We start from the raw sequence: 23,740 nt of genomic DNA, 5'->3' as shown, positions 1-23,740 counted from the left end.
TCTATGTTGTTGCAAAATTAAAAACTCTTCAAATTCAAGTTTTTTTTCCCCTTTACTTTTAATCTATTAGTCTATATTGACATTTTTGCAGCCATTTCTGACTTAAAAAATAGTTCCTGTAACATCAATATTGTGGCATTAAGAAACCAGAAATGGGTGGTTCTTAAAACAATTTTATGTTTGAAATATATAAAATTACATTTAAGATTAAAAAAAGCATCTCCTACTGTGACTACAGCAGTCCAAATGATTTGGTTGAATTTTGTTTTTCCCCACACTGAACAGAAAATTTAAAGTTGGCTCATTGAAATATTTCAGTATTAAGCTGCTGCAATAAATGCCAATTTCACATGTTTTCCCACATATTTACCAAAGGACTCAGACAGTGTGAAAAGTGGTTGGTCTCCATAAACAGCACACGTTTATTCAGCTCTTGTGTAATAATTTTACTTTACAGAACATTGTCAAATGCAAATACACTTAGTGCAAATAATAACACTTCAGATGTACAACTTAGAAATATACAAAGTCTGTAGATTGCTGACAAAATACAATTAAAAACACTAACTGTATTCTTCAGATGATAGAACATGTTGATCTAGCTTGTGTTATCAGCAAAAACAATAATCCAGAACCGTTCCAAACCTCTAAGCTCTGAGATTATTAAATCCAAGGGCGAATTTCCTAGCCGCACAGATCAGCTGATTGAAGAACTCCCAACGCTTTCTGGCGTTAAACACAATCTAAAAGTCATGAGGTACGATGACGTGAAATGTCGACCCATCACTCTCTCACCCCCCCCCTCTACCCCTCCGGTTTCCATCCGGTGTTGAGAAATGCATGTCTGGTGGCTGTAAAGTAGAGACATCCAGAACGTTTTAAGGGTCACCCTGGTGTCTAAGGCATTCTGGGGGTGGTTCATTTATCAGTCAAATAGCAGGATGCCGCTGCGCCGCCGTGTGGCGTGTGAAATGTAAACTCTCCACAACCGAGAGCTGAAGGTGTGAATGATATACTTCCCATCAGTTAATAATTTCACTTCTGTTAGACAAAGGCATGTATCATTTGACACGTGAAAATGGCTTTCAGTGCCTAGCAAACAATTTAGAAAAAAAAAACAAAAACAGGTGCGTAAAGTGGATCTGATTATCTCTCAACGAAGGAGCGGAAACGTCCCGTCACACACCGAGGCTGACCGTACGCAAATGTCCATCTGAAACACTGAGCTGGAGGTCACAGACAAATGATGATCGCAACTTAGCATCTTCAGGCCACAGTTGGCCAAATTATCAGTTTAGCATTTAAAAAAAAAATGATCCAAGAAGAGTTAATAAGCAAAGTCTCTCGATCTCCCACTGCCTCGGCTAATTGCTGTCATCAGATTCAAGCGTTTAACAGTCGATTCACATTTGTCATGTTGGTAAACTAACTGAAAAGTTACTCTCTGTACAATACATTGTGTCTATGTGCTCTCCGCAAAACTAGTTTAGAACGATCTAGAAATATAAAGATTTCAAAGCTTTGAGCGCCGACCCCCCCATCGAACAGCAAAGAGTCGTCACAAGAAGGGCAGGGCAAGGCAAGAAACGGGGAAACAGTGGGCAGCTGCTCCTCTCTTGTGGTAGTTTACTGAAGCAGCAGCAAAAACAAGTAACTAATACTAGGAATTATAGCACACCCAAAAAAGGCCCGAAGTAGGTAATCATAAGAAATGTACAAAACAATTTACAAAAAAAACAGAAGAGGAAGCAAAACAAAACTAAACAAAAAAAAAAAAAAAAAACAACAACAAATCAACATTTCAAAGGCTTCTTCAAAAACTCTTGAACTGACTATTAATGCATTTTCATGGCCACCAGATGGAGGCAGCCAGTGAGATGCAGCTGGGGTGGAAACTACTGAGGTGGTGAAGCTCGCTCATCTTCAGGGACGTCCTGATCGTATGCAGGCCTGATGGAAATCTGTGTGAATGAAAGGCGAGTGGGCCATGTGGTTTCTGACAGCGTGTTGAATGAAGGGCTTCATCCCTACAATGGGAGAGCCTGACACAGTTAGGGAGAATACATCAGTATTATATCCAACTAAAGAGGATATAAGCTTTGTGTAATATAAAAAAATTATAAAAAGCTAAGTGTTGGTTTCAGATTACCTCTTAGTGTTCAGAAGAGGATGGGGTTCCCAGCTGTTTTCTCCTGAACGTAGGAGGTGAAACGTTTGAGGAACTTGGGATACTCTCTCTTGGCGACGGCTCTCAGGACTGAGGCTGGAGCCCAGCCTCCGGGGTTCACTGCAGACACACACAGGAGGGTTACCAGCTCACGCTGCAGTTCCTCACAATTTGTCACCAGCCATTAAGAATCGACAACAGCAAATCAGTGCAGGGATGGCAGTGCAGGGCGCCCTCTAGTGAAAAGAAAGGGAACTGCTCTCTTTCGCCATAAACGTTCAGCCCCTGAAGTCAGAACTGACTCTCCAGTGAGGAAGCTTTTTGCTGCAGCCTGTTTGTTTACAGGAAGCGATAGATAAGGTGGGCTACAGACGTGTGGGATTTCAAAGAAACAATATGACCCAGAAAAGTATAATATTCCATATAAAATCTTCACTTCTTCACAAGAATACAGACAAATGCCATCTTTGCTGCTGCTGCTGATGGAGCAAAATCCAAGAGATTTCTCTCTTCTGACAGACAGCGACACTGACAAGCTTATCCAAGCTGACCCTACAAAGAACCTGAGGAACATTCATTCAATGTCAGCTATTGAAAATCTAATTTAAACAGGAAATTTATGAGATATATCGCAATTTGCAAAAATCTAATTTATTTTTGAATTAGCTTATTGAAATAAATGCACTATTTGCTCTTGTTCTGTTACAAAGTTGCACATGGGATTCATAAAGTGATAAAACATGTTTTACTTTTCAATCATCAACCAAAACATGTAATCTCAAACTTATTTTCTCAGGCAGAGAGTCACACAAAGTAAACTGCACACTATGTTACACTACTTAGCATCTTTTCTTTTGTTAGTGTAATCCTGGGATCAAAGCCAGAAGGCTTGGAGAGGAACTTACCATTGGCAACATACGTGATCTTACAGAGGATGTTGTCTCTGCTGATCTCTTTGTCCCCCTCTGGTGGGCTGACCAGCGTTTGGCAGATCATGGCCACATTGATTTTGGCACGAACACACCGGTTTGTGGGCTGGAAGTAAAACAAAAAACGATCAATGCAAAAACTGCCCTAGCAAGCTGCCCCATGAATAGTGTAGGTTAACTACTGTTGACGAAAACGAATGCGCTTTATGTGAGACATTTGAGTTTAAAAAAAAGCAAATGATTAGCACAAAACGTAGCACATGAAATATATTTTCTAAAACAAAATAAAAACACCTGCATTATGTTGCACTCTTATGTACAGCCTTAATTTTACAATTTACCCCACTAAGGCAACTGAAGTGGGTCTGCCACACAACGCTTTTAAATCCTAAGTAGAGTGCAGGTTTGCTATGTCTCTGAGCTACTTTCCTCAGACCACAGTTCTCCTGACATTCTTCTCCTCACCAGATAAATCACAACATAAGCTCTCACACACCAAGTGCTTCAGCCTGGTGACATTGCTGTCACTGCTTTTTTCTTCGATGGGAACCGTCTTATGGTGTACAGCCTGACTTCCAAACACAGCGTCATTGCTCTTCTGCAACTTTCAGCTGACTCAGCTGCGTTGTGGTTTTTCTAGTTTTTCCCACTTCTCAATTTCAGTCATGGTAAGGAAGACAACTACTGTGGGCCACAAGACTAGAAGAAAGGCAACTGGAAATGACAATTTGTGAAAATAATGATGATTCGTGTTCAACCCCCTACGTTACACCCAGACCCCTAACAGGTTTAGCTTCAAAGTAATCTTTTAAATTCATCAAAATGTTTCTTTTTTTTTTTGACATGAAGGAATATTAAGGTTTTGGAGAGACAAAGTCATGGCTCTGAGGGAGAATCCAAGGAGATGGAGATCAGGGTGATGGCAAGGAAGCCTCTCAGACTTGTCAGCAATTATAATTAAATCTGTGACGCTATAAGAGGTTTTTCCACTGATTTTGAAAGGATAACAATCATTTTTGCAGACTACACATTTGCTAATAGAAAATTAAAACATATATGTTTTAATGACTTCCCTTAACATTGATGTATTATCTTTTGGGGAATACCTGTGAAGGGTTTCCCTCCGAAAACATGCTAAGCCCAGTGATAGGGGAACCGAGGCGGCCCACTGCCGCTCCACCGCATTTTTGTATTGAAAGATGTTAAGTTGACGGGGCGGGGGAGGGTCTTGTAAAGCATGGCGGGCTGCCAGGCTTATAATGCACTGGGGAAAACCCTGCCTGTGTCATTCTCTCCGGTTTAAAAAAAATAAGCTTTTTTTTTTTTGTAAAAAGCTTAATTTTAGTTTATTGACATTTTAATTTGATAAACTCTTTATTCTCTTCTCTTTGTTATGCTGACAGTTGTTTGTATTGTTTGTGAGATCTTTCACTTATCTTAACTTCCTTAGTAAAACAAAAATTTAAACTGAACTGACATCACTAAACATTATTTGTCAATTTGTAACAACCTAAAATATTTAAATTTTCTTTTGACATTATCAAAATTGATGCTCTTCATTTAATTTGCATTTTACACAATTTCTTGAAATGAAGGCTGAAAATGACAGAGGAAAAAAACAACTAAGAGAAGGTGTGGGAGTTCTGTGTACTACGATTAGTGTTTTGCGTCAACACTTACTGGAGCCTTGTCATGGTCGACAGAGAAGTTGCACACCAGCCATGTGTCAGGATCGTTTTCGTTTTTTGCCAGAATCTTCCTGATGGCTGACAGAAAGAGAATGTCCCTCTGAGAGGCGGGCCACACTCTCTGAAACGCAAACCAAACACAAACAGCTGCAGACGAGCGCTGACCAAATGTGCAGCCCGTTTCTGTTCACATCCGTACATTGAGTCTGAATCTACCTTGTGCGTTTGGTAAACAATGATGGCATTATCAGAAAGTGTTTCCACAACGTTGAAATTGTCAATGGTGGCTGAGGGAGGGAGGAAGAAGCCTCATGTCAGTCAGGTCACAACATTGAAACCAGAGAGAGAAGCTAAACAGGAGTCGGCATGATGACCCTCCCTGTCGCCGCGGACTTACTTTCCCAGTCATTTCGAACATCTGTGTCCCAGAAGTAGTGACAGACCTCATGTCCTGTTACGCCTTTGACGGCGTGAGTCGCTTTAAGAGGATCCAGGACGATGCCGTTCTCCTCCACTTCTCTCCTGTAAACCTGTTAGCGCCACATAAAGAGCAGGAGGGACAGACGCGTTAATATACCCACAGCAACTAGAAACAGAACAACTCTATTTAACCTTCTTAGTTTGTGAATTATTTTTTTTACTCCTGCATAAAAGCTTGACATTAGGGAGTAGTTTGTTCACTTTTTCTTGAGAACACTTCTCTTACTAATGAAAAAAAAGTTGGGTTATAAAGTCACAGCTTGCAACCGAAGGAAATGATTCATAGACTGCTTGTTGTCTCCTCTGTACCCACCTTCATCTCTCCTTCTTCTATCACCAGCTGCCAGTTGGCATCTCCACCCACATCCTGAAGAGAATAAGTCATATGATTCTGCACCATCTCCTCCACCTGAGACACGGAGAGACATTTAATAAGCTCAGGTTAGACAATATTTTACATAACCTGCCTATTCTAGGCACAATTCAGCGAGAGTCAACCTATATTAACCCACTTAAAACATTTCAGTCTTGAACAATTGGCAGTGTGTGTGTGTGTGTTTGCAAACAGGAGAGGTGCTAACTTCATTCAACAGAAGGTAAAGGTAACTTCATTTATATAACACAAGGCAATACAAAGCGCTTGCAGGAATTAAATGGAAATACAAACAAAATAAACCAAAGAAAAAAGCAAAAGAAGAAAAATAATCTAATAATGTTGATCCAAAGTAAATAAACTAGATATTCATATTCAGGGTTGGTAGGTAAGCATAAGTAAGTAAGTATCCTCTGGTCAAACAAGTATTTTGGGCCATAAATAATTCAAGGAATGTTGCCAAAGAGCAGAAACCAAGTAAAAATGAGCCGACTGGTCCTGCATGAGGGGATTCCTAAATATCCAAACAATGCCATTAAGCAACAGCAGCACACGTCTGCTCAGCTGCATGCTCATGCCGCAAAACAGGAAAAAGATGGAAGAATGAGAAATAGCTCTAAATAAGGGGGTTTTCTCTAGATTCCAGCCATGCAGGTTCAAAACAACTTCCAGGAATAATGTCTGCTGGACCCTCAGGAAAGCCTGTGAGTTCAGGAATGTTTGTGTTCTCCAGGTGTTTTGCTGTTTATGCATTTCTGCAAAAAAAATAAATAAAGCTTCGGCTAAAGAATTCCACTCCAATGTCAGTACAGCTGACATTTCCAGCGTCCTGGATTGAGTTGTTATAAGACATTCTCATGCCAGCTGCTCATGCTCTGTAAGAGTGGTAAAAAGGGAGTCGGGTTCCTGCGTCCAACTACAGGGGTCCACGGTTTATGTGACCGTACCTGAGAGCTGAATCTGTGAACGTCATCTGAGGCGGTGACTAGCTCAACTGAGGATACGGAGGAGGAATAGCTACGAGGCTGCTCAGCACAGAGATGTTTGGAAGAGAAAAGAGCGAGGAGGTTTAGAAACTGGAGAAGCAGAAGCTCTGGTGAAAATATGAGGGAAGCTATGAGAGAAAGAACTTGAATATGATATAGGAAAAGATATATTTCAGAAATTTAGAAGTGAAATTTACTCATTATGTAGATTCATTACACTCAGTGATTATTTCTGGTAATTTGGGTGATTACGGTTTACAGATAAAGAACATTAAAAAAAAATGCTGCACATTATATTCACTCAATACTTGGTTCAGAGCTCCTTTTGTTTTAATCATTGCGTTAATGTGATCAGCCTGCAGCTGCGCTGAGGCATCAAGGAAACCCCAGTTGCTTTATTAGCCACCTTCATCTCATCTTCTGGCTCAGTGACGCCGTGGTCATTAAACCAGCTGTTGCTACAAAGTCCTGCTGGGAAATAAAATCAGAATCTCCAATAATCGTAACAGTAGGAGGTCTAATGTGTTCTGATTGGCAGCTGCACTGATTTCAGACTTGATGAAACAAAGTGGACCAACAACTATAGAAGATGGTTCCACAGATAATCACTGACTTTGAAAACTTCACACTGAATCAGAAGCCTGTCCACTGGCCCTCCAGCATGTTGGACTTTGATTTCTAAATAAAACAGAAAACCCCACTCTCCACCCACTTGACTCCAGCTGCAGTCCACACCTTCAAGTGAGCTGTGCTTCCTAATCCTTGTAAGGCTGCAGATATTCTGAATGCTTGTGCATCTTTTTTTTCCATCACACATTTTCCTTATTAACTTTCCATGAATATGGTTGGATGCAGTACTCTGCAAACACCCAGCTTCTTTAGAAAGGTCATTTAATTTTTAATTTTAGACTTCTGTAATCTGCTGATGCTAAGAAACTGAGTTTGAAGGTTTTATTGGTTGGAAGCCACAATCAAATAAGAACAATATGTGACTCCATGTGTAATGACTCTTTACACAATAAGCTCCAATTTTGACATGTATTTCTAGAATAAATTTAAAAAATAACTTAATTCAAGAAAGGGAAAGATATTGACACTCTGCACACACACTACTATATTGACTAAATCAAGAAAATGTACTATAGATACTACAAAAACCAAAACATTGCTGACCTTGTCTGCAAACCGGTGTGTTCCGATGGCGGAAAAGACATCAGTAGGAGAAACTGGAGGCAGTCGCGGTGTCCTGACTTTCTCCGACTGGCACTGAAGCAAACAGCATTTCAGTTCAACACAAGAGCAGAGATCTCATTTATGCACCATAAGCTGGAGCTTAAATTACACATCTTCGTTTTCTAAAGATCGAAACAGAAGAAGCTGAAGGAAAACGTCAGCTTTAAGGGTTCCAGACTTCATCGCACCTGTTCTTCGATCTTATCCTGTCGGTCCAGCTCGGCTTCTACCGCATCAAAAAATTCGTCCTCATTGATCAAACTGTTGGGCCCCTCCTGCAACGAGCCAATGAGGACAGCTCAAAGCAAGGCCCACCGTGACAATCAAAAAAGCACATCAATAAATCCCTCTGCTTTCATTCTTAAGCTGTTTCAGCTCCAGTAATCTTATTGCTTCACCTCATAGTCTGGGCCTCCATAGTGGGACTTTTTCTTCAGTTCGTTCATTGCACATCTGTAGGCATCTTCTACCCTCCTCCTCTTCTCCAACTCCTGCTCACAAGCACAGGAACAAAGTGTGTTTGATGTGGCTGTTGCAAAAACACTCATCCCCGACTCTGCTTTCGTTCTTCAGATTAGAGAAGAAAAGTCTGGGATAAAAGGTGATGAAAATATGGGTTTGTACGTCTCAAATTCAGCAAACATTGCAATATTCAGCTGCATTCTCACACCCACAGGTTTCTTCCTTGTCAGACGTCGACGGGGAAGTTGTGTCAAATTTCTGTCTGCTGTCAATCAACTATTTAAAATGAAAATAAAATTTTTTCCTTATGAGTAAGAAAACAATAAAATGCACCAAGTTCTGCACAGTTTATCCATACTGCAACAATTACAAAAATAATATAATAGATAAATGTAAACTTAAAAAACAAATAAAGCAGCAAAGGACAGGTCAAAGTAAACCAGCCAATGTCATCAAACAAGGTCCAAAGGAAGGTGTAGACATACAAAAGCTGCCACTGAATGAACATAAGCTGATACTGTTCCAGCTCTGTACCACGCACACGCACGCACACAACCGCACAGAAAGAGACCTACTTTAAAGCTGGAAGTCTGTAAAGGTATCCATCTTTGTGTTTGGTGTTTGAGCAGCTCGGTGCTCCGCTGCTTTGAATGTTTCCACCAAGACGTCAGTGAAGTCATTTTCTTAAGATTCCTCTCAGAAGGAGTCCAAGCTGCGTTTCTCCCTTTAAATTCTTCTGACGTCCAACTCTCCCTAACTCAGAAGGTCAGCTAGCCATCAAACTCGCAACCGAATGTATATTTGAGCTGGTTACACCTGACCGCTGTTTAAGTGAGCTGCTTTTGAATTGCAGCTTTATGTGGCACGCCTTTAACACAGAGAGGGGGGGAAAAGAAACTGGTTTGACAAGCAGTGAGCTCTAGAGAGCTTACATTTAAAGGCACAGTGACATTTAGATCACATGGAAAAGAAAGCTTGAAGATAAGTAACTTTTGTAGTCAACACTCATTTGCTTAATTTTTATATATTTTTTTAAATGATTGCAATAATTGAATGATTACTATTTTTAACACACATTTGTGTGGATTGGATCATTTATGCTCACAGGAGGCAAGAGGCAATCCAACAAGAAACGTTTTTTTGAGATCAATCATATTTCTGACAACATTTGAAAGAAAAATAACACTAAAATGTGGAGATAAAGATGACAAAAGTGTAATAACCAATATATAATTTGTTGGTTACACAGTGTGCAATACATGTACACTCTTTCATTAAAGTATTAACACCCTTTAACTTTTTGTCAAATACTACTTTAATATGTAATTTCAATGGATTTTTTTAATGCATAGCATCGAATACGCTTTCCCACTGTAAAACATGGTGGTGGCAGCACCATGCTGTGAGGGCGTTCTTCTTTAGAAGGGACAGAAACGCTGCTTAAAACTGCTGGGAGGATATAAGGTTTAAACTGGAAGAAAACCTATTAGAAGCTGAGGGGGAAGTTCATCTTCCAGCAGGACATGGACTCTAAACATACAGTCAGAGCTACAACGGAATGATTCAAGCAAATCACATCAATACATTTGTTTGGACTAGTCAAAGTCCAAAATTCCTTCATTCAATTAGAGTTTGAGCCATTTTTGTAAATTCACATAACCGTAATAAAGTACATATTAGGGGGCGCGCCACACTTTTAAGATTTTTATATGTAAAAACATAAAAAAACAAACAAACAACCAAACCCACACACATACATATAGCCTTGTTTCCAGTTATGCTTTAGTTTAGATTCATCTGCCCAAAAAAAAAATACCAATAAACCAGCAGGACGTCTATGTGATTAAAATAAAAAAAGTGAAACTATCTTTTATCACTAATAACTTTTTTTAATCTGCAAACACTGTCAAACATAAAGACCTGAAACACATTCATGTTATTCAACCACAATCGTCCCTGCTGGCTGTCGGTTTCTGTCAAGCCTCCCACAGTGGGGCGTGTACCTTGTCGAGTCTCTTCTGCCAGCTGTCTTCTCGTTTGACCATCAGCTCGATGCAGTGAGACAAAGTGGACAGGATGCCAGCAGTGGTGGCTTTAAAGGTGATGGCTTCTCCCTTGAAGTCAATCCCGTTAAGAACTTTGGGACTGGCCGGAGAAAACACTGCACCAAACAGTAAAGGAGGATATATTCACATTTCATTCATTTATTACACTAAAAGAAATATGTTTTTGCTGCTTGAGCGGATCCTTCATTCAAACCAGAAGACCCACATTTCTCTTTGCTGCCATTGTTATTGTGATTGTGTTCACCGTCAGGTCTCGAAGTGGTCAGAAATTCATCTTCATCCTCCTCCACAACTGAAGAGGAAACAAAAATAACTTTATGCAATGAGGCTTCATTTATATTTGGTTAGGTCATTGAAAACAACAACAACAAAAACCCTCAGGACATTATTACTCTCTCAGATGCTTTAGGAACACATTTGTGCTTTTCAAACAGATTTCAAGCTGCACCCTGCAGGTTTAATATAAAAAGGAATTCTGAAGATCATAAAACAGGTCCTGCCTCAAAGATTAAACTAGCCACAAAACGTCCTGTAAGCAGATATCGATTTTTCCTTTCTCAGCGAGCCACTTCAACCACTCTTCTTCAACTCTAATGCTGCATTAAACAAGGAGCTGCCATCAATAAATGCTTTCCTTCGCCAGTAAAACCAAAGGTTGAAACACGATGTGCAGTTCTGAAAATGAGATCATTACTCTTAAAATTTTTTTTACCTCTGTCTCTCTGAAATTCATCTTTGGAAACCGCATCACCGCAGGAGTCAAAATACTTTTGAAGAGTATCCACCTGTCGGCACAGGATGTCCCGGAACGTTTCCATTTCTGCGAGCTTCTCGCGCAGCCTGTGGCCCTTCTGAGCGGAGAGAGGACGACATTCAGTTCAGTTGGCCTTTTTTCGCCGGAGATATTCAGTTTAATCCATGCTGCAAAACTTAAAACTGACATTAAAATTGTATTATTTAGGTTTATTTTGTTAAATCTGGTGTTTTATTTGCAGACACTGCAGTTTTCATAACCTGGAAATACAAGACCTGATCAATGCCGGATAATGTTTTTACCTTGAAGGAGGACGTGGAAGTGGAAGACAAGGCACTAGCAGCTGAAGTGAGAGACAACATGGAACCATGACGCCTCAGACTCGTTTCTGAACCATATCCAGACTCAGCCTGCAGACACAAGTAAACAGAAATCAAAGAGAGGCAACAATGAAAGTAGAAGAAATCAAAGAAAAATCAAACAATAAGGGTGCATAAAGCTTTAGTCAACCTACAAAAACAAAACACTGATGCACAACAAAACGCTTCAGGACACAAAGAAAGCACAGTGGTTCAGAACATTGAGTAACACTGGATCAACTCACCAAATTTTCCTTTGATCAGGAACAAGTTCTTTAACAAATAAAGTAGGACACATCGTATAATCCCTTCATTTTCTTTTGGGTAAAAGTTCCCACCTCAAAGACCCTGTCCAACAGTTTTTCCCCTTTTATGCATCTCCTTAGATGTGAATCAGTTTAAAGCAGGTCAAACCTCAAACCTCAGTCCGTTAAAATCCTGATCGACGCATCTATCTTAGTTGAAGGGTGAAAAATCAAAAATACACACAAATACAATAAAAACAAAAATAAAAAACACCTTTATGAGGAAAGATTAAACTGCATTTAACAGGCGTGTGTAAAACAAGAGAAAGTTTGTTTAATTATAACAGTCTCTCAGGTTTTATAAAACTATAAACCAATTTAATTAATGCTGTCATATTTAATACCAACACAAGATTATATTATAATGAGTAAATTACAGCCATAATAATGAATTATACAACAATTTATTTCAGTACAACCCAAATAAATGTATAAAGTTAAATAATTGGGATAATGATGCATCAGTTTTTAAGATAAATAAATACTTTATTACTAGCCAAGTTACTCTTGTTTCTCATTAAACATTTTAAGAGACAATATTTTATTTTCCTCATGCAGCATCTTATGTAGCATCTTTTTATGTAGTGACATGCGTGTTGTAAATCTGACCATTATCTAAAGAAAGTCGGCTACATTTTCTGCTTTAGGCCAATATTTTCTTGAGATCTCGTTGGCTTAATATAAACTCTGGACACCAAGAGAGCACTGCACTGTAAAACTATAAACCAATTTAATTAATGCTGCTCTGGTTGCAACCCAGTCATATGGGAGTGGCTGTGGGGGCATTTGTCCCATTAACTGGCTCTCATTGAACTAGGCAATGCCTCCGACTGCCGGCTCAGCACAGGAACAGAAGTTTTATTACAGATATCGTCGATTCGCCTGCATGCATTCCCTGACAGACACACCAAAGTAAAATATCTGTTTGTTCCACCAGCAGCTGTGAAACAGAGGCAGTGAAGTCATGATCTGAGACCAGAGTGAGTAACTAAAACTCACCTGTGCACAAGCAGTATCAGCTGTGAAATGCTGAACATGTGAATCAGGATGCAAACATGTGGAGGGAGGGTTTCCTGTCTCAAGGTATTTGTTCAGGTTTAGTCACAGCTTAAGAGTCTAATTTTCTCTTGGTTACAAAATTAGCTAGAAGCTGCGAGCTGGTTCTGTTGGCCAATGGGAACGAATAAAGGGGGAATTTTTAAAATCAGTGACTACACTGAAAGGGAGTCAGGCGACGATACTGAGAGACACCACAGCCTCGGGCTTCAGCTGCAGTTTGTCCTAATACAACAGTGTGACACACTAAGGAAACTGACATAAAATACAAATCAAAGAAGCAACATCTGGAGTTCATTATGGACCAGACAAACGGGTTTCCTCCAGAAAAAGGAAGTTTCTTGTGTCCAATGTGGACATTTTGTGATACACTGAAACATATTCAAACCACAAAAATTTAAATATAAACACAACAAATCATTCCATAAGATCCAGTATTGGGACGAGTGCAAGCCTTTAAAGTTCAAACCTCAGTGAGTGCCTCTTTAAACTGAAACGTCGGACTTCATGATTAAACACACGTTTCTGGAATCCACAGAAAAAGCCCACGTAACTGAACAACCACATGTTGTGCTCATTTTTGCAACATATTATATAATCAGACAAAAAGACACTCTTCATTAGACCAACAAAGTGAAACAGCCATCAGGCTATGAGACAGAAGTGTTTGCATTTCAAATGTCAGTCGTGATTGTCAAGTCAACCTGACCTGTGGTTTCAGGTGCCACGCCCGATCTACAGATATCAATAAAGTGATTGTAAATAAGATCCTTTGTGCTTCGTCAGCATTGATAATAGGCCCTGTTCATATTTTATGCCGTTTGCTACTGATGTGAAAATATAGCAGCAAACAAAAATTTGACGTCAGCTTATTGCAGAAGCAAAATCTCAGACAGAAAAATTCTGAAAAATGCAATTAAAAATTGTTTTAATTTGAGACTATTTATTCAGCGAGGGAAGAAAATCCACATTATGAATTGCTTTTACAGAATCAGTGGTGGTAGAGTTATTGACTTTCTTAGCAATTGCTCTAAAATAAAATGAAGTGTTTTTTTTTTTTAATTCACACTTTTTAAGGCCAAGCGGAGTTTCAAGAACATTTTTATTAATAAAGACATTTTATTTCTCTTCCACAAGTCCTGAGATGATGCAGTCCTTTTAGGTCATGGTTCCACATGGTTCCAGTAATCACACAAACACAATCCCAGCATTACGGATCATTTTGTCCAGCCACATCATGCAAGGCGATCCACTGAGATCCTGTGTGCTTTTCCGCAGCAGAATTGAGGAACCAAAGGAGTGTGGCTTTCCACTCACCAATACATTTGTTATTTAAATGAAAGGTCACTATGCGCCACTATCAACAAGTTATCTGCATCAAATTCTGCTGATCAACATGGTGGTGAAATCAGACGGGCTCTAAGATCATGAAGTGCCTCTGCTCCATACCCACCAAAAACTGCTATTGCTTCTTCTTTTCTTTGTAACACAGATAAATAAAAATCTAGTTAGCTTAATTAAGCTGCTGAATGTGAAATGTGATAATGCTTAAATCCATTAAGTAAAGTGTGATTCATGTATAGTAAAACTCCACTCGGCACCAAAACATTGAACACTGTTTGACAAAAGCACAAACTGCCATTTTAATGCACCTGTTCAGCTGCATGACAAGCATGCACCCGTTCACACACCGTATTTGAAATGGAATCTTGTGGTTTTACAAGTTAAATGAGTGATCAGAAGGTGTACAGTCACACACACAACAGCAACTTTTGACCTCAGTAGGTTGCTGCTTGAGAAATATCCACATCGTGCACTACAAGCTTCATCACTGTGCGGGCGCTCTGTACAGCAGATCCTCTATTCATTTGAGCCATTCATCAAAAACTGCATGCAAATAAACAGTATGGGGTGTGGAAAAATAACTCCAAGTCAGAACAATGCCACACTAGGTAGATACTGCGAGCAGGCAGCATGCCAAAATGCTTTAAGCCCACCATTCGGCCATTCCAACAGCCAAAGCAGAGCAGGGCACTGCTGCAGTCCTGACGGCTTGCTGGCCCCAACATGGCCAGGCAATCCCCAACCACTCTCTGACACTGACAATGCAGATGATCTAATCCAGTTTTCCCAGACACACCTCACTATGAGACAGAGAGGAAGAGGAGGTGAAGAAGAGAAACAGAGAGATGCTTAGCTTAGCTCATCATGTGAAGGAAAACAGACACAAGAAGCAAAGAGAGATGAGGGGAAAACTAGACGTTTGCTTCTTAGCAGCTAGATGAGAGGCAGACACTGGATGCTCTTTGAAGCAGAAGAAACAGACTCAGAGGCGACTTCTGCTTATAATTAAGTTGTCTCCTTGCACACGGAGCTTTTAAAACACACACTCATAAACGGAGACCTCCTCTTCGACATGCATATATTAGGAAACCACATACCCTGACATGTGAAACCATTTCATCTTGTCCGTCTTTCTTAGCAGCATCCATCACTGCGCAGGCATCAGCGACTCTCTGCTCTTGCAGTCAGAAAAGTGAATGTGGAGTAAAAGACGATGGGGGCATGCATGCATTAGAGAAAAGATGAGCGCTGTCTGGAGCTGTTTGTGTAACAAACCAATGAAGTACTAAAAAGGTGGGCGAGTGAAGCAGCCTACTGTATATTATGACACAGCAAAAGAGAGAGACGGAGAGTAAGAGTGGGAGGCAGGGAGCAACATTTGTCTGGATCTTATACTTTAGGTCTTGCTGCCTGACTCGTCTTTCATCTCCTTTTATTCAGCTGCAACCCGAGTTAAAGTCATACTGTTCAAATTATCAATCTAAAACGAGAGATCTTCCCAATTCTCTCAAATTCAAGCTCTCTAATATTCATCAAAATCCATTTTCTCAGCACAAAGTCCCGATGAAGAAAAAATAAATGAAAAGCAAAAAACATGCAATATTCATCAGGAGCTGCACTTAACATCACAGTAACCAGCAGCAGCACTTTCTCACCACCAACACAAACACACCCACGTATAAAAACACAAATGAACTTGCACTGAAACAGTTTTCCCAAAGCAAGCTGATGCTCCAACACAGACATGAAAATGACAGCAGATTCCCTTTGAAAAGTGAACACTAACACGTTTAACAGCTGAACTTGTGGTTATCGGCCATCTTTAAGCACCTCACCCTTGCAGGGTTTGGTCCCCACCCCCAGTTCTTCAATCCAGAGGATTATCCTCATGATTTGCACAATCAATATTTATACACACATCTATAACAGGCAATAACCGGTATTTAAAAAAACTAATAACACAAACTTTTATTGCTCAGACATGGACCAGGATTACACAGAGGGTTTGAAGAGACAGCAGCTTACACCATCATCAATCCAGGAAATCCCAGATGATGATGTCATGACTTATAAGCGTCTCAAACATTTGAGTTAAATAGAGGCACACCCCAGGATGTTTTAAGCCAACCCCTCAAACAAACATCTTCCTTCATCCAGGGACAAATCCAAAATAAATCAGGCAAGGTATTAGTGAGAATTGTGGACCTCCACAAGTCTCGTTCGTCCCTCCGGTACAATTTCTAGAGGTCAGAAGGTGACATGTCCATCTGTTTAGGGCAGAGAATAAACTCTAGGAATATCCATCCTATCACACCATTCAGGAAGCAGATGGGTTCCTTGTCCAAGAGATAAACGTGTTTTTATGCATCAATCCTAAAGCAAAAGTAAAAGGTCTTGTGAAGATGCTGCCTGAAGCTGGTAAGGGAATGTCTTTATCCACAAGGAAACAAGTCTGGTACCAACATGGATTAAAAGAGCGACTCGTATAGGAAGAAGCCATTAATTCCAAAGCAAAAAAAGAAATAAAAAAGAAGAGGTAAATTAAAATTTGCAAACTCACTCATACACAAACCTTAATATTTGGTAGAAATGTCCTGAAGACTAATGAAAATTATTTAGAAAAGTTTGGTCACAATGACCAAACATTTCATTTGGAGGAAAAGAGAGAAGCTTGTAAGGCTGATAACACCATTCCAGCTGAGGAGGGGTGGCACCCTCATGTTCATGTGGTATTTTGCTGTAAGAAAGACAGCAGCAGCTCACAAGATAATGACATCATGCAGGAGGAACATTATGTTGAAATGTAGAAGAAACATCTGAAGACATCAGCCTTGAAAGCTAAAGTTTGGGCATAAATATGGAGGTCTTCCAAATGGACAATAGCAAGGACAAAAAGGACAAAAAGCTAAATACAAATTTTTGGAGAGAGCTTTCATGAGGCAGCTTACAATCCTGACTCAGTTCTGTCAGGAAGAATGAGTCAAAATTTCAGAAAACTATAATGAGAAGTTTGTGGAAGGAAATCAAAAATGTTTGACACAAGTTTTAAATTTTGAAGGCACTTCTAACAAAAACTAAGAAAGTGCATGTTAGACTCCTGACTTTAAGGATAACATTATCATTCTCTTTACTCTGGAATTTAACAAAATGTATGTAAATATCTGGTCTCAATAATGTACGTATTCTTTGCCCTGGGAATGTTTAATTTTGGAGAAGTTAGTATAATGCTGGTGATGCACTCCCAGAAAAATTCTACACTAAATTCATGGCTGCATCTAGTACTTTTACTGTGTAAAAGTCAAAGTCATGTGATCTTCTTGTCTTTGCAGCAAACGAAGTGCATCACAAAACATGTGACTCCAGCCAAGTGAACTCTCCACACGGGGCTTTTCTTTGCAGAAGAGACATTCGGCCTGTAAATAGATGAATCTAAATGCAAACTTTCACCCAAAACCTGAACAAATTCAATCTGGCCTACATACTTTTACTGTGAAGCCAAACATCATTTAACATGTCTCTAAAGGAAGCAGCAGCCAAGCTACTATCAGAAAGAGGGAAGCCCCCGCCTCATCACCTCACTTAGATTCTTCACATTCTCTGAGTACCGAACGCTGCATGTGTGTTTGAATCTTTCTGCTGTCACACCCAGCTCACAGAACAGAAAACACAGAACTCCATGTCGGATCTGAAAAACTGACCTCTGATTCAACCTGAATGTTGGAGGTATGTGAATACGGCAGCCAGGAAAATATCTGATAGCAAACAAAGATTATTCAGTTCATTGTAAGAAAACATGTTTTTAAACTGGACAGGGATCACACGAACTACATGCAAACACACAAAGAACTGGATTACGACGCCGTGAATGGACCCGTTTCCTGAATCTCTAAATTTCTAACTATGCAAACAAAGGGATCAAGAGTGACGAGAAAGGAAAACATAAATATAGTAAGCTTATTAAGGAGAATCGACAAGCTACTCACCTTATGCAGCTCTATGGACTCGATCCACTCCTGCCTGTGCTCAGGGTCCTCCGCTCTGAGGTACCAAACGCTGTCATTCACGCTGATGTCAAAACGACACTCGTCAAACTCGTGAGGCTGAGCAAAGAGAGGAGAGGCCTCATGAACAATAATAATGAATGTTTAGAATCAGAACTATAGGACTATAGCCAAACACAAAATCACATCACTAAATCTGAACTTTTCCCTTTACCTTAATTAGAGTAGTGGGACATGGGAGCAAAATACTACTTCAATAGCTCTTTGTTACCCCAGCCCAGTAGGAATGATACATTCTTGAAACACATGGAGTTAATAAGTGACAGAAAGCAATATGTCACACACGATAAACAGAAATTTTAATTGAGAACTGATGTCTTGTGTCTCCTGTCCCACCCTGAAATGACTGGAGCAGAGCTGGGGGAAAAAAAGAAGAAAACTAAACATTAATTATTACAGGAAGAAGTTGGATCATTTCAACTTTCCCTTCTCCTTTTGGGAGGAATTATTCAACTTATTATGCTTCTCCACCCTGCTCCACTCACCGACTGCCTTAGGCACCCAAACACGTGCAACAAAGAATTTTACCCGTTTCCTCTCAGACTGGAATTTGACCAGTGGACTCAGCTGAGACGAGTTCAGCTTTGCAAAAGGTTCACAGGAAGGAATAACACACAGGAATATACAAGTTTTCTTGTCGGGTTTTTCTTTTTTTCCCCTTCCAGGATCAACAAGAATCCAGCTGCTCTGTCAGCTGACACAACCTTCTGCCAGCTAAGTTTAATTTCATTTGCAGAATGACACTCATGTGCTGCCTTATTTGCTCCTGCTGACAACAGCCACATCCCCTCCAGATCCTGATCACCGAGTCTGAGCCTGAAGAACTTTATGCAACATTGATTGAGACACTTTCATGTTGATAGTAGATTTCACAAGCTGCACTTTGCAACTGCCAACTGGGTCAAAGGTTTTCTATATTTCAGTGCTCAATAATAATAATAAAAAATTATATATATGTATAAAAACCTCAGTAATTTCAATTTGCAGCCTGGTGTTACATTAGAAAAGCTACCCTGTTTCCAACCAGATCCTGAAGATAATCCGGGAGAACATTTAGGCGCATCGAGTCGTGACTGTTACCGGGGTAGAAAGAGAACAGCCATCTATCTTACTGTGCAGTATCAGACACGGACCATAAACCTCTGTTTTACACTTGACTTTATGGTTCGTTCATTTCTTTTTCTCTTTGTATAAGCACTGCTGTGCAAAAAGGCTGCGTACCGGAAAGAAAAACCTCATCTGTAAGCACACGGGAGGTCGTAGTTTGAGTGTGTTCTGTTAATACTGGCAATAACTAGTCATATTTTCAATCACTTTTCTTTTAATCAATTATTCTAAGCAACCAATTCTGTAAGAATGGAGAAGGCAAAAGAACAGTTCTTCTTTGGTGGACTTTCACATTTATTGCATGCCATGAAATAAAGGATTGGCACATAAAGTGTGGCATACAAGTATAAAGTTCCTCCTCCAGCATCTGACTTTACAAAGTATATCACAGTCACATTGGCTTTGTCTTCACTCTTGGCCAATTAGTAGACCCCTAGTTTTGTCTCCATAGATGCTAATTATCCATGGTGTTTGATTAGCTTTCCAAAAAACTTTATATAAAGTCCAAACCACCATTTAACAGATTAATATTTGCCAACATAAATGTAAAAAAAGTTTCACATGACTTTCCCCAATAATATGCATGTGCGTAAATGGAAACAGCAACTGCAAAGATTATCTCAGATTATCTCAGAGTGTAGCTTGACAGGCCTTTCAAAAGTTTTGTTTGCAATGCTTTTATGGTTTTAGTGCTTAAGCAAGAGGCCAGTTTGCTGTGCATTCATTGCTGGCCAGTGAGTAACAAACTGATAAGTTGCAAGTCCTCAGACCTCCCTGTCACAACACCAAGATGTTTAATATTCACAGAGAAAGAGTTATGATAAAGCTGTAAACAATTGGGTTCCTGTAACACTCTTAGCAGACCCTGGCTGGACGGGGTTTCCATGCTGTTCACGGCAGAAAGGAGCTTTAACTGTACAGTTTTAATCCAGTTCCAAATCAAATAATCCCACAGGAGGAAAAAAGTGCAAAAATCACAGTAAAACCATTTGTTTGGCTACTGAAGCTCAAACAGGAGTGAATATTTAACCAGAGTGTGGAATTTCAGCATGTCTCACTTGCAAAAGGAAAATGCCAGACCAGTGACAACACTGTATGGACCAAACTTACATTTAACAGGAGAAAATATCAATTTCAAGTAAACAAATCGTTTTTAAAAAGCCTGAGAGTGTTATTATTAAAACAATCTCAATGACTGACTAAATGCCATTGTGATGTGAATAACAAGTGGAAATTAACAGGTAATTTTACATGGGTCGTTTAAGCGACTACCTCATTGTGCTCCTAACAACTTCATTAGCCTCTTATCTTTCTACCCCAAGATACATGGATTAAAGAAATCCAACTGTCTGCTGAAACAGAATTAAAATAGCCAAGGAAGAAAGTCTCCCTATAGATCTGTTACTACGATGAGTCTGCAGCTGCCATTTACGCTCCAGTCACTTGATCTGTGATTAACCCTCCGGCTTCACTGTTCCTGCAGAAACAGTGCTAGACTTACAGATATATTATTAAGAACTTAGCTTGATAAGGCTGAATCTCTTTTATGGATTAAAGAAAAGGAAAATGCCAGATTTTGGGCAGATTTTGATATTGCCTCTATTGACAGTGAAACTTTTATTCTATGAAAAAGGAACATGACCTACAGGACTGTTGTAACTTAATTTGTAGATCCTCTAACTGTAAAAGGCAGTGTATTCACCAAGAAACATTTATTTAAAACTTCATTTGCAATCCTTTGTGAATTTGATTCACAAGTTTGCCAAGACTTCAATGTAAATTGAATCGAATTAATTACTCCATAATATTGGCTTTTTAAATATAATAACTCTCCTATTCTATTGGTCTTGGCATAATTTAAAACCATATATTTGTTCTTTGAGATTAAACCAAAGATACCTGGTGAAAAAGCAGACATGTTGCACAGATGCAAAATTGCAAGACATTTTGTTTTGGTGCAATATTAAGCCACAAACTTCCTCCTTCCCCATGAGGTTGGCGCTTACTGTGATAACAGCCTTGCTGAGGCACAGGGAACCTCTGCAGCCGTACTCCCGTTCATCCTCCGACTTGTAGTAACTCAGTGTGTTGTTTTTTAGCACAACCCATCGGTCCTGCCATCCGTGTATATAATTTGTCCACTGAAAGCACAAAAAAATTGCACATGTAAAATTAGCAGTATGCAGTTATAGCTCCAAAATGCAATCGAAAAATCTTTTCAGTAAATACTTAAAATGTACTTTTCAGGAGGTGAATTAAAAGTTAAAACCTCATGATGTCATAGATAATCTGCAGGAATTACATTTTAAGTAATTTACAACAACGTTGGTGTCCCTTAAGATACTTTTCATCCTGTATATGAATTACTTTAAAGTATATTGTTTTATTGTTACTTGTTGGATGTACGTAGATGACACTGTTCTTTATATACCTGTAAAAGGTGAGCAGTGGAATAAAGGAGGACTGTCTTTTGTGACAGTGACGTAAAGCACGTTTGCATCTCAGGATGAATAAAATTGTTTGCCTGTCTATAAATAGAGATCCAGAAGTTGCAGACATATATAAAGAACTTTCAGCAGTACATTATGTACGTGTTTAAGTGTTATAAAGGATTCACAACTTGCACATATTAAAAACATTCTATTTAACTGTGAAGTTAAGAAATATAAGGAAACAGAGATAAGAAATAGTTTCACTTATGAGTCATCAAGACAGGCAGGACTTTGTTTGATCTGAAATACCGCCTGGTCAACACAAACCAGAATACCAATCAATACAAAAATCAGACACAAAAACTGAACAAATATTAGTCAAACTAAGGAATTAAGAGATTCTTTTCCAAAGGGACTCTATTTAAACATTTTTCAGTGAACTAACTGCGTGGTTTAACTTTCTAATCTTGTTTTATATCATCACCCAGCCACCTATGGGACCTTAAATTGAGATTAGCCTTCATGTCCCAATCTAGCACATTTACATGCACTTCAGCACTTAAGCTAATCAATGAGCATTGGGGGTTTTAAAATGAGAAATAAAGGTAAACAAAAGTCACGCGGCCATTAACTAGCGAGTCCTGAAGGGTTGTGTTTACATATCCTTTTGAGACAATATGTGCGTTCATTCGCCAGGACTTACTTTGCTTAAAATTCCTCCGAACTCCACAGGCTGCCCGGATTCTGGGTCCACATCCTCATCCGAACCGGACGATGAACTCTTCTCGGACATTGATTTCCAAGTTTCAAGAAAGCCTGTCTCTGATTTTATCGACAGAACACCGCAGCTCAAGGTTAGAGGCTTGATTAGCTATCAGTTTAACAGCTTCACGGCCAAACTCGCAGTTTCTCCAAATTATAATCCTAAACGTCAGCAAAATAAAGATAACTCGGCATTAAGCATTGCACGCAAAACATCTAGAACTGAAGAGTGCTACTGCGATTTTTCCTTGTCAGTTTCAAACAGCTGGATTCACTCATTAAAAGTTAGTCTGCAAGTGACAGCTGGGTCTCGGATTCTCGATTTTGCGGGCTTTGTTTTGAAACTGATGTCGAATCCCAATAAGCCTAGCTAACTTAGTTAGCTAGGCAAACGACGAAACTAGCTAACAGTAACTACAAATGACTAACAAATGGGTGCAGTTCACCTTAGGTATGGCAGCAGTAGTCAACAATGTGCTCAAAAAAAGGCCTTCGTGTTAGCGCAACACTGCAACTTCCACCTACTAGTAAGGAGCCAAAGAACAGCCTCCCTGCTGTCGTCCGCAGTTCAGTTAGCAGTAGCGAAGCTCTGACTAGCTCTATAGGGGGAGGAGCCGCGGCCACGCTTTACTGTGTACCTGTCAAGTTATCAAGTAACCGAGGTTACGGTCCCACCGGAAACACTGCAGCCGCTTCAAATTAAAAGCCTTTCGACAAGTCCGACACAAACCAGTTCAACTTGCACCAATTTGAGGGTGTTATTATGCATTTTAGATTAAAAAAAATTCTTGTACAGTCTGTGATGAGGATAGCTCGTTCCAAAGTAAGTTTAAGTAACTTATCAGCACACAGCGCTGTCTCTGCCCGACTGTACACTGCTTTTCTGATGACATACATTTTCACTAAAAGTATACGATACTGCATATTTTGGTATCAATTCGATGAGAAAATCAAAATGGTATCGCTGATACAAATACTGATTCCAATACTTTTTTATTTAAGTGTGCTAGATCATAAAACTTCTGACTTTTAGGTTGTTTTTCCCCCTTATTTAGTGAGAACCTGGGACAAATATTGGACAAAGTTTATAGGTATTAATGATATTATAACATGAGTTTTGTACATTTTTCCTGAATAAACAAAGTGAAAAACATTATCAAAACAAAAGATGTTTTG

General features: G+C 39.5%; 1 protein-coding gene across 9 annotated transcripts; it reads right to left on the bottom strand.

Annotated features, from left to right (window-relative positions):
* Positions 1-398: 398 nt before the first annotated feature.
* LOC129371937 (ceramide transfer protein-like) lies at positions 399-23,201 on the bottom strand. 9 transcript variants are annotated; one of them, XM_055048823.1, is made up of 19 exons: positions 23,011-23,201; positions 22,506-22,726; positions 21,377-21,511; positions 18,186-18,302; positions 11,441-11,548; positions 11,097-11,235; positions 10,590-10,676; positions 10,322-10,479; positions 8,255-8,347; positions 8,045-8,131; positions 7,797-7,889; positions 6,585-6,662; positions 5,578-5,673; positions 5,182-5,314; positions 5,001-5,071; positions 4,777-4,905; positions 3,073-3,202; positions 2,150-2,287; positions 399-2,027 (listed from the first exon to the last, which is right to left on the bottom strand). In XM_055048823.1, the coding sequence occupies exons 2-18, from the start codon at positions 22,593-22,595 to the stop codon at positions 2,160-2,162; spliced, it is 1,872 nt and encodes a 623-aa protein (XP_054904798.1). In that variant the 5' UTR covers positions 22,596-22,726; positions 23,011-23,201; the 3' UTR covers positions 399-2,027; positions 2,150-2,159. The 9 variants fall into 9 exon arrangements, with proteins under 9 accessions (XP_054904798.1, XP_054904800.1, XP_054904799.1 ...); XM_055048825.1 differs by having other exon boundaries at positions 22,506-22,624; XM_055048824.1 differs by having other exon boundaries at positions 23,090-23,201.
* Between the last annotated feature and the right edge of the window lie 539 nt (positions 23,202-23,740).

This window comes from Poeciliopsis prolifica, unplaced genomic scaffold (assembly GCF_027474105.1).
Source record: "Poeciliopsis prolifica strain line A6 unplaced genomic scaffold, Auburn_PproV2 SCAFFOLD028, whole genome shotgun sequence".
NCBI lineage: Eukaryota > Metazoa > Chordata > Actinopteri > Cyprinodontiformes > Poeciliidae > Poeciliopsis > Poeciliopsis prolifica.
This window is presented reverse-complemented; position numbering and strand designations above follow the sequence as displayed.

What these genes read in the sequence shown, in the direction of transcription:
- LOC129371937 (XM_055048822.1), bottom strand. Translation starts at nt 22,595, where the DNA reads ATGTCCGAGAAGAGTTCATCGTCCGGTTCGGATGAGGATGTGGACCCA. An exon ending in TCAGCAAGGCTGTTATCACA is followed by an intron (nt 18,303 to 21,376) that starts GTAAGCGCCAAC and finishes CTCTTTGCTCAG; the next exon opens with CCTCACGAGTTTGACGAGTG. An exon ending in TTCACAGATTCAGCTCTCAG is followed by an intron (nt 5,674 to 6,584) that starts GTACGGTCACAT and finishes TCCGTGTCTCAG; the next exon opens with GTGGAGGAGATGGTGCAGAA.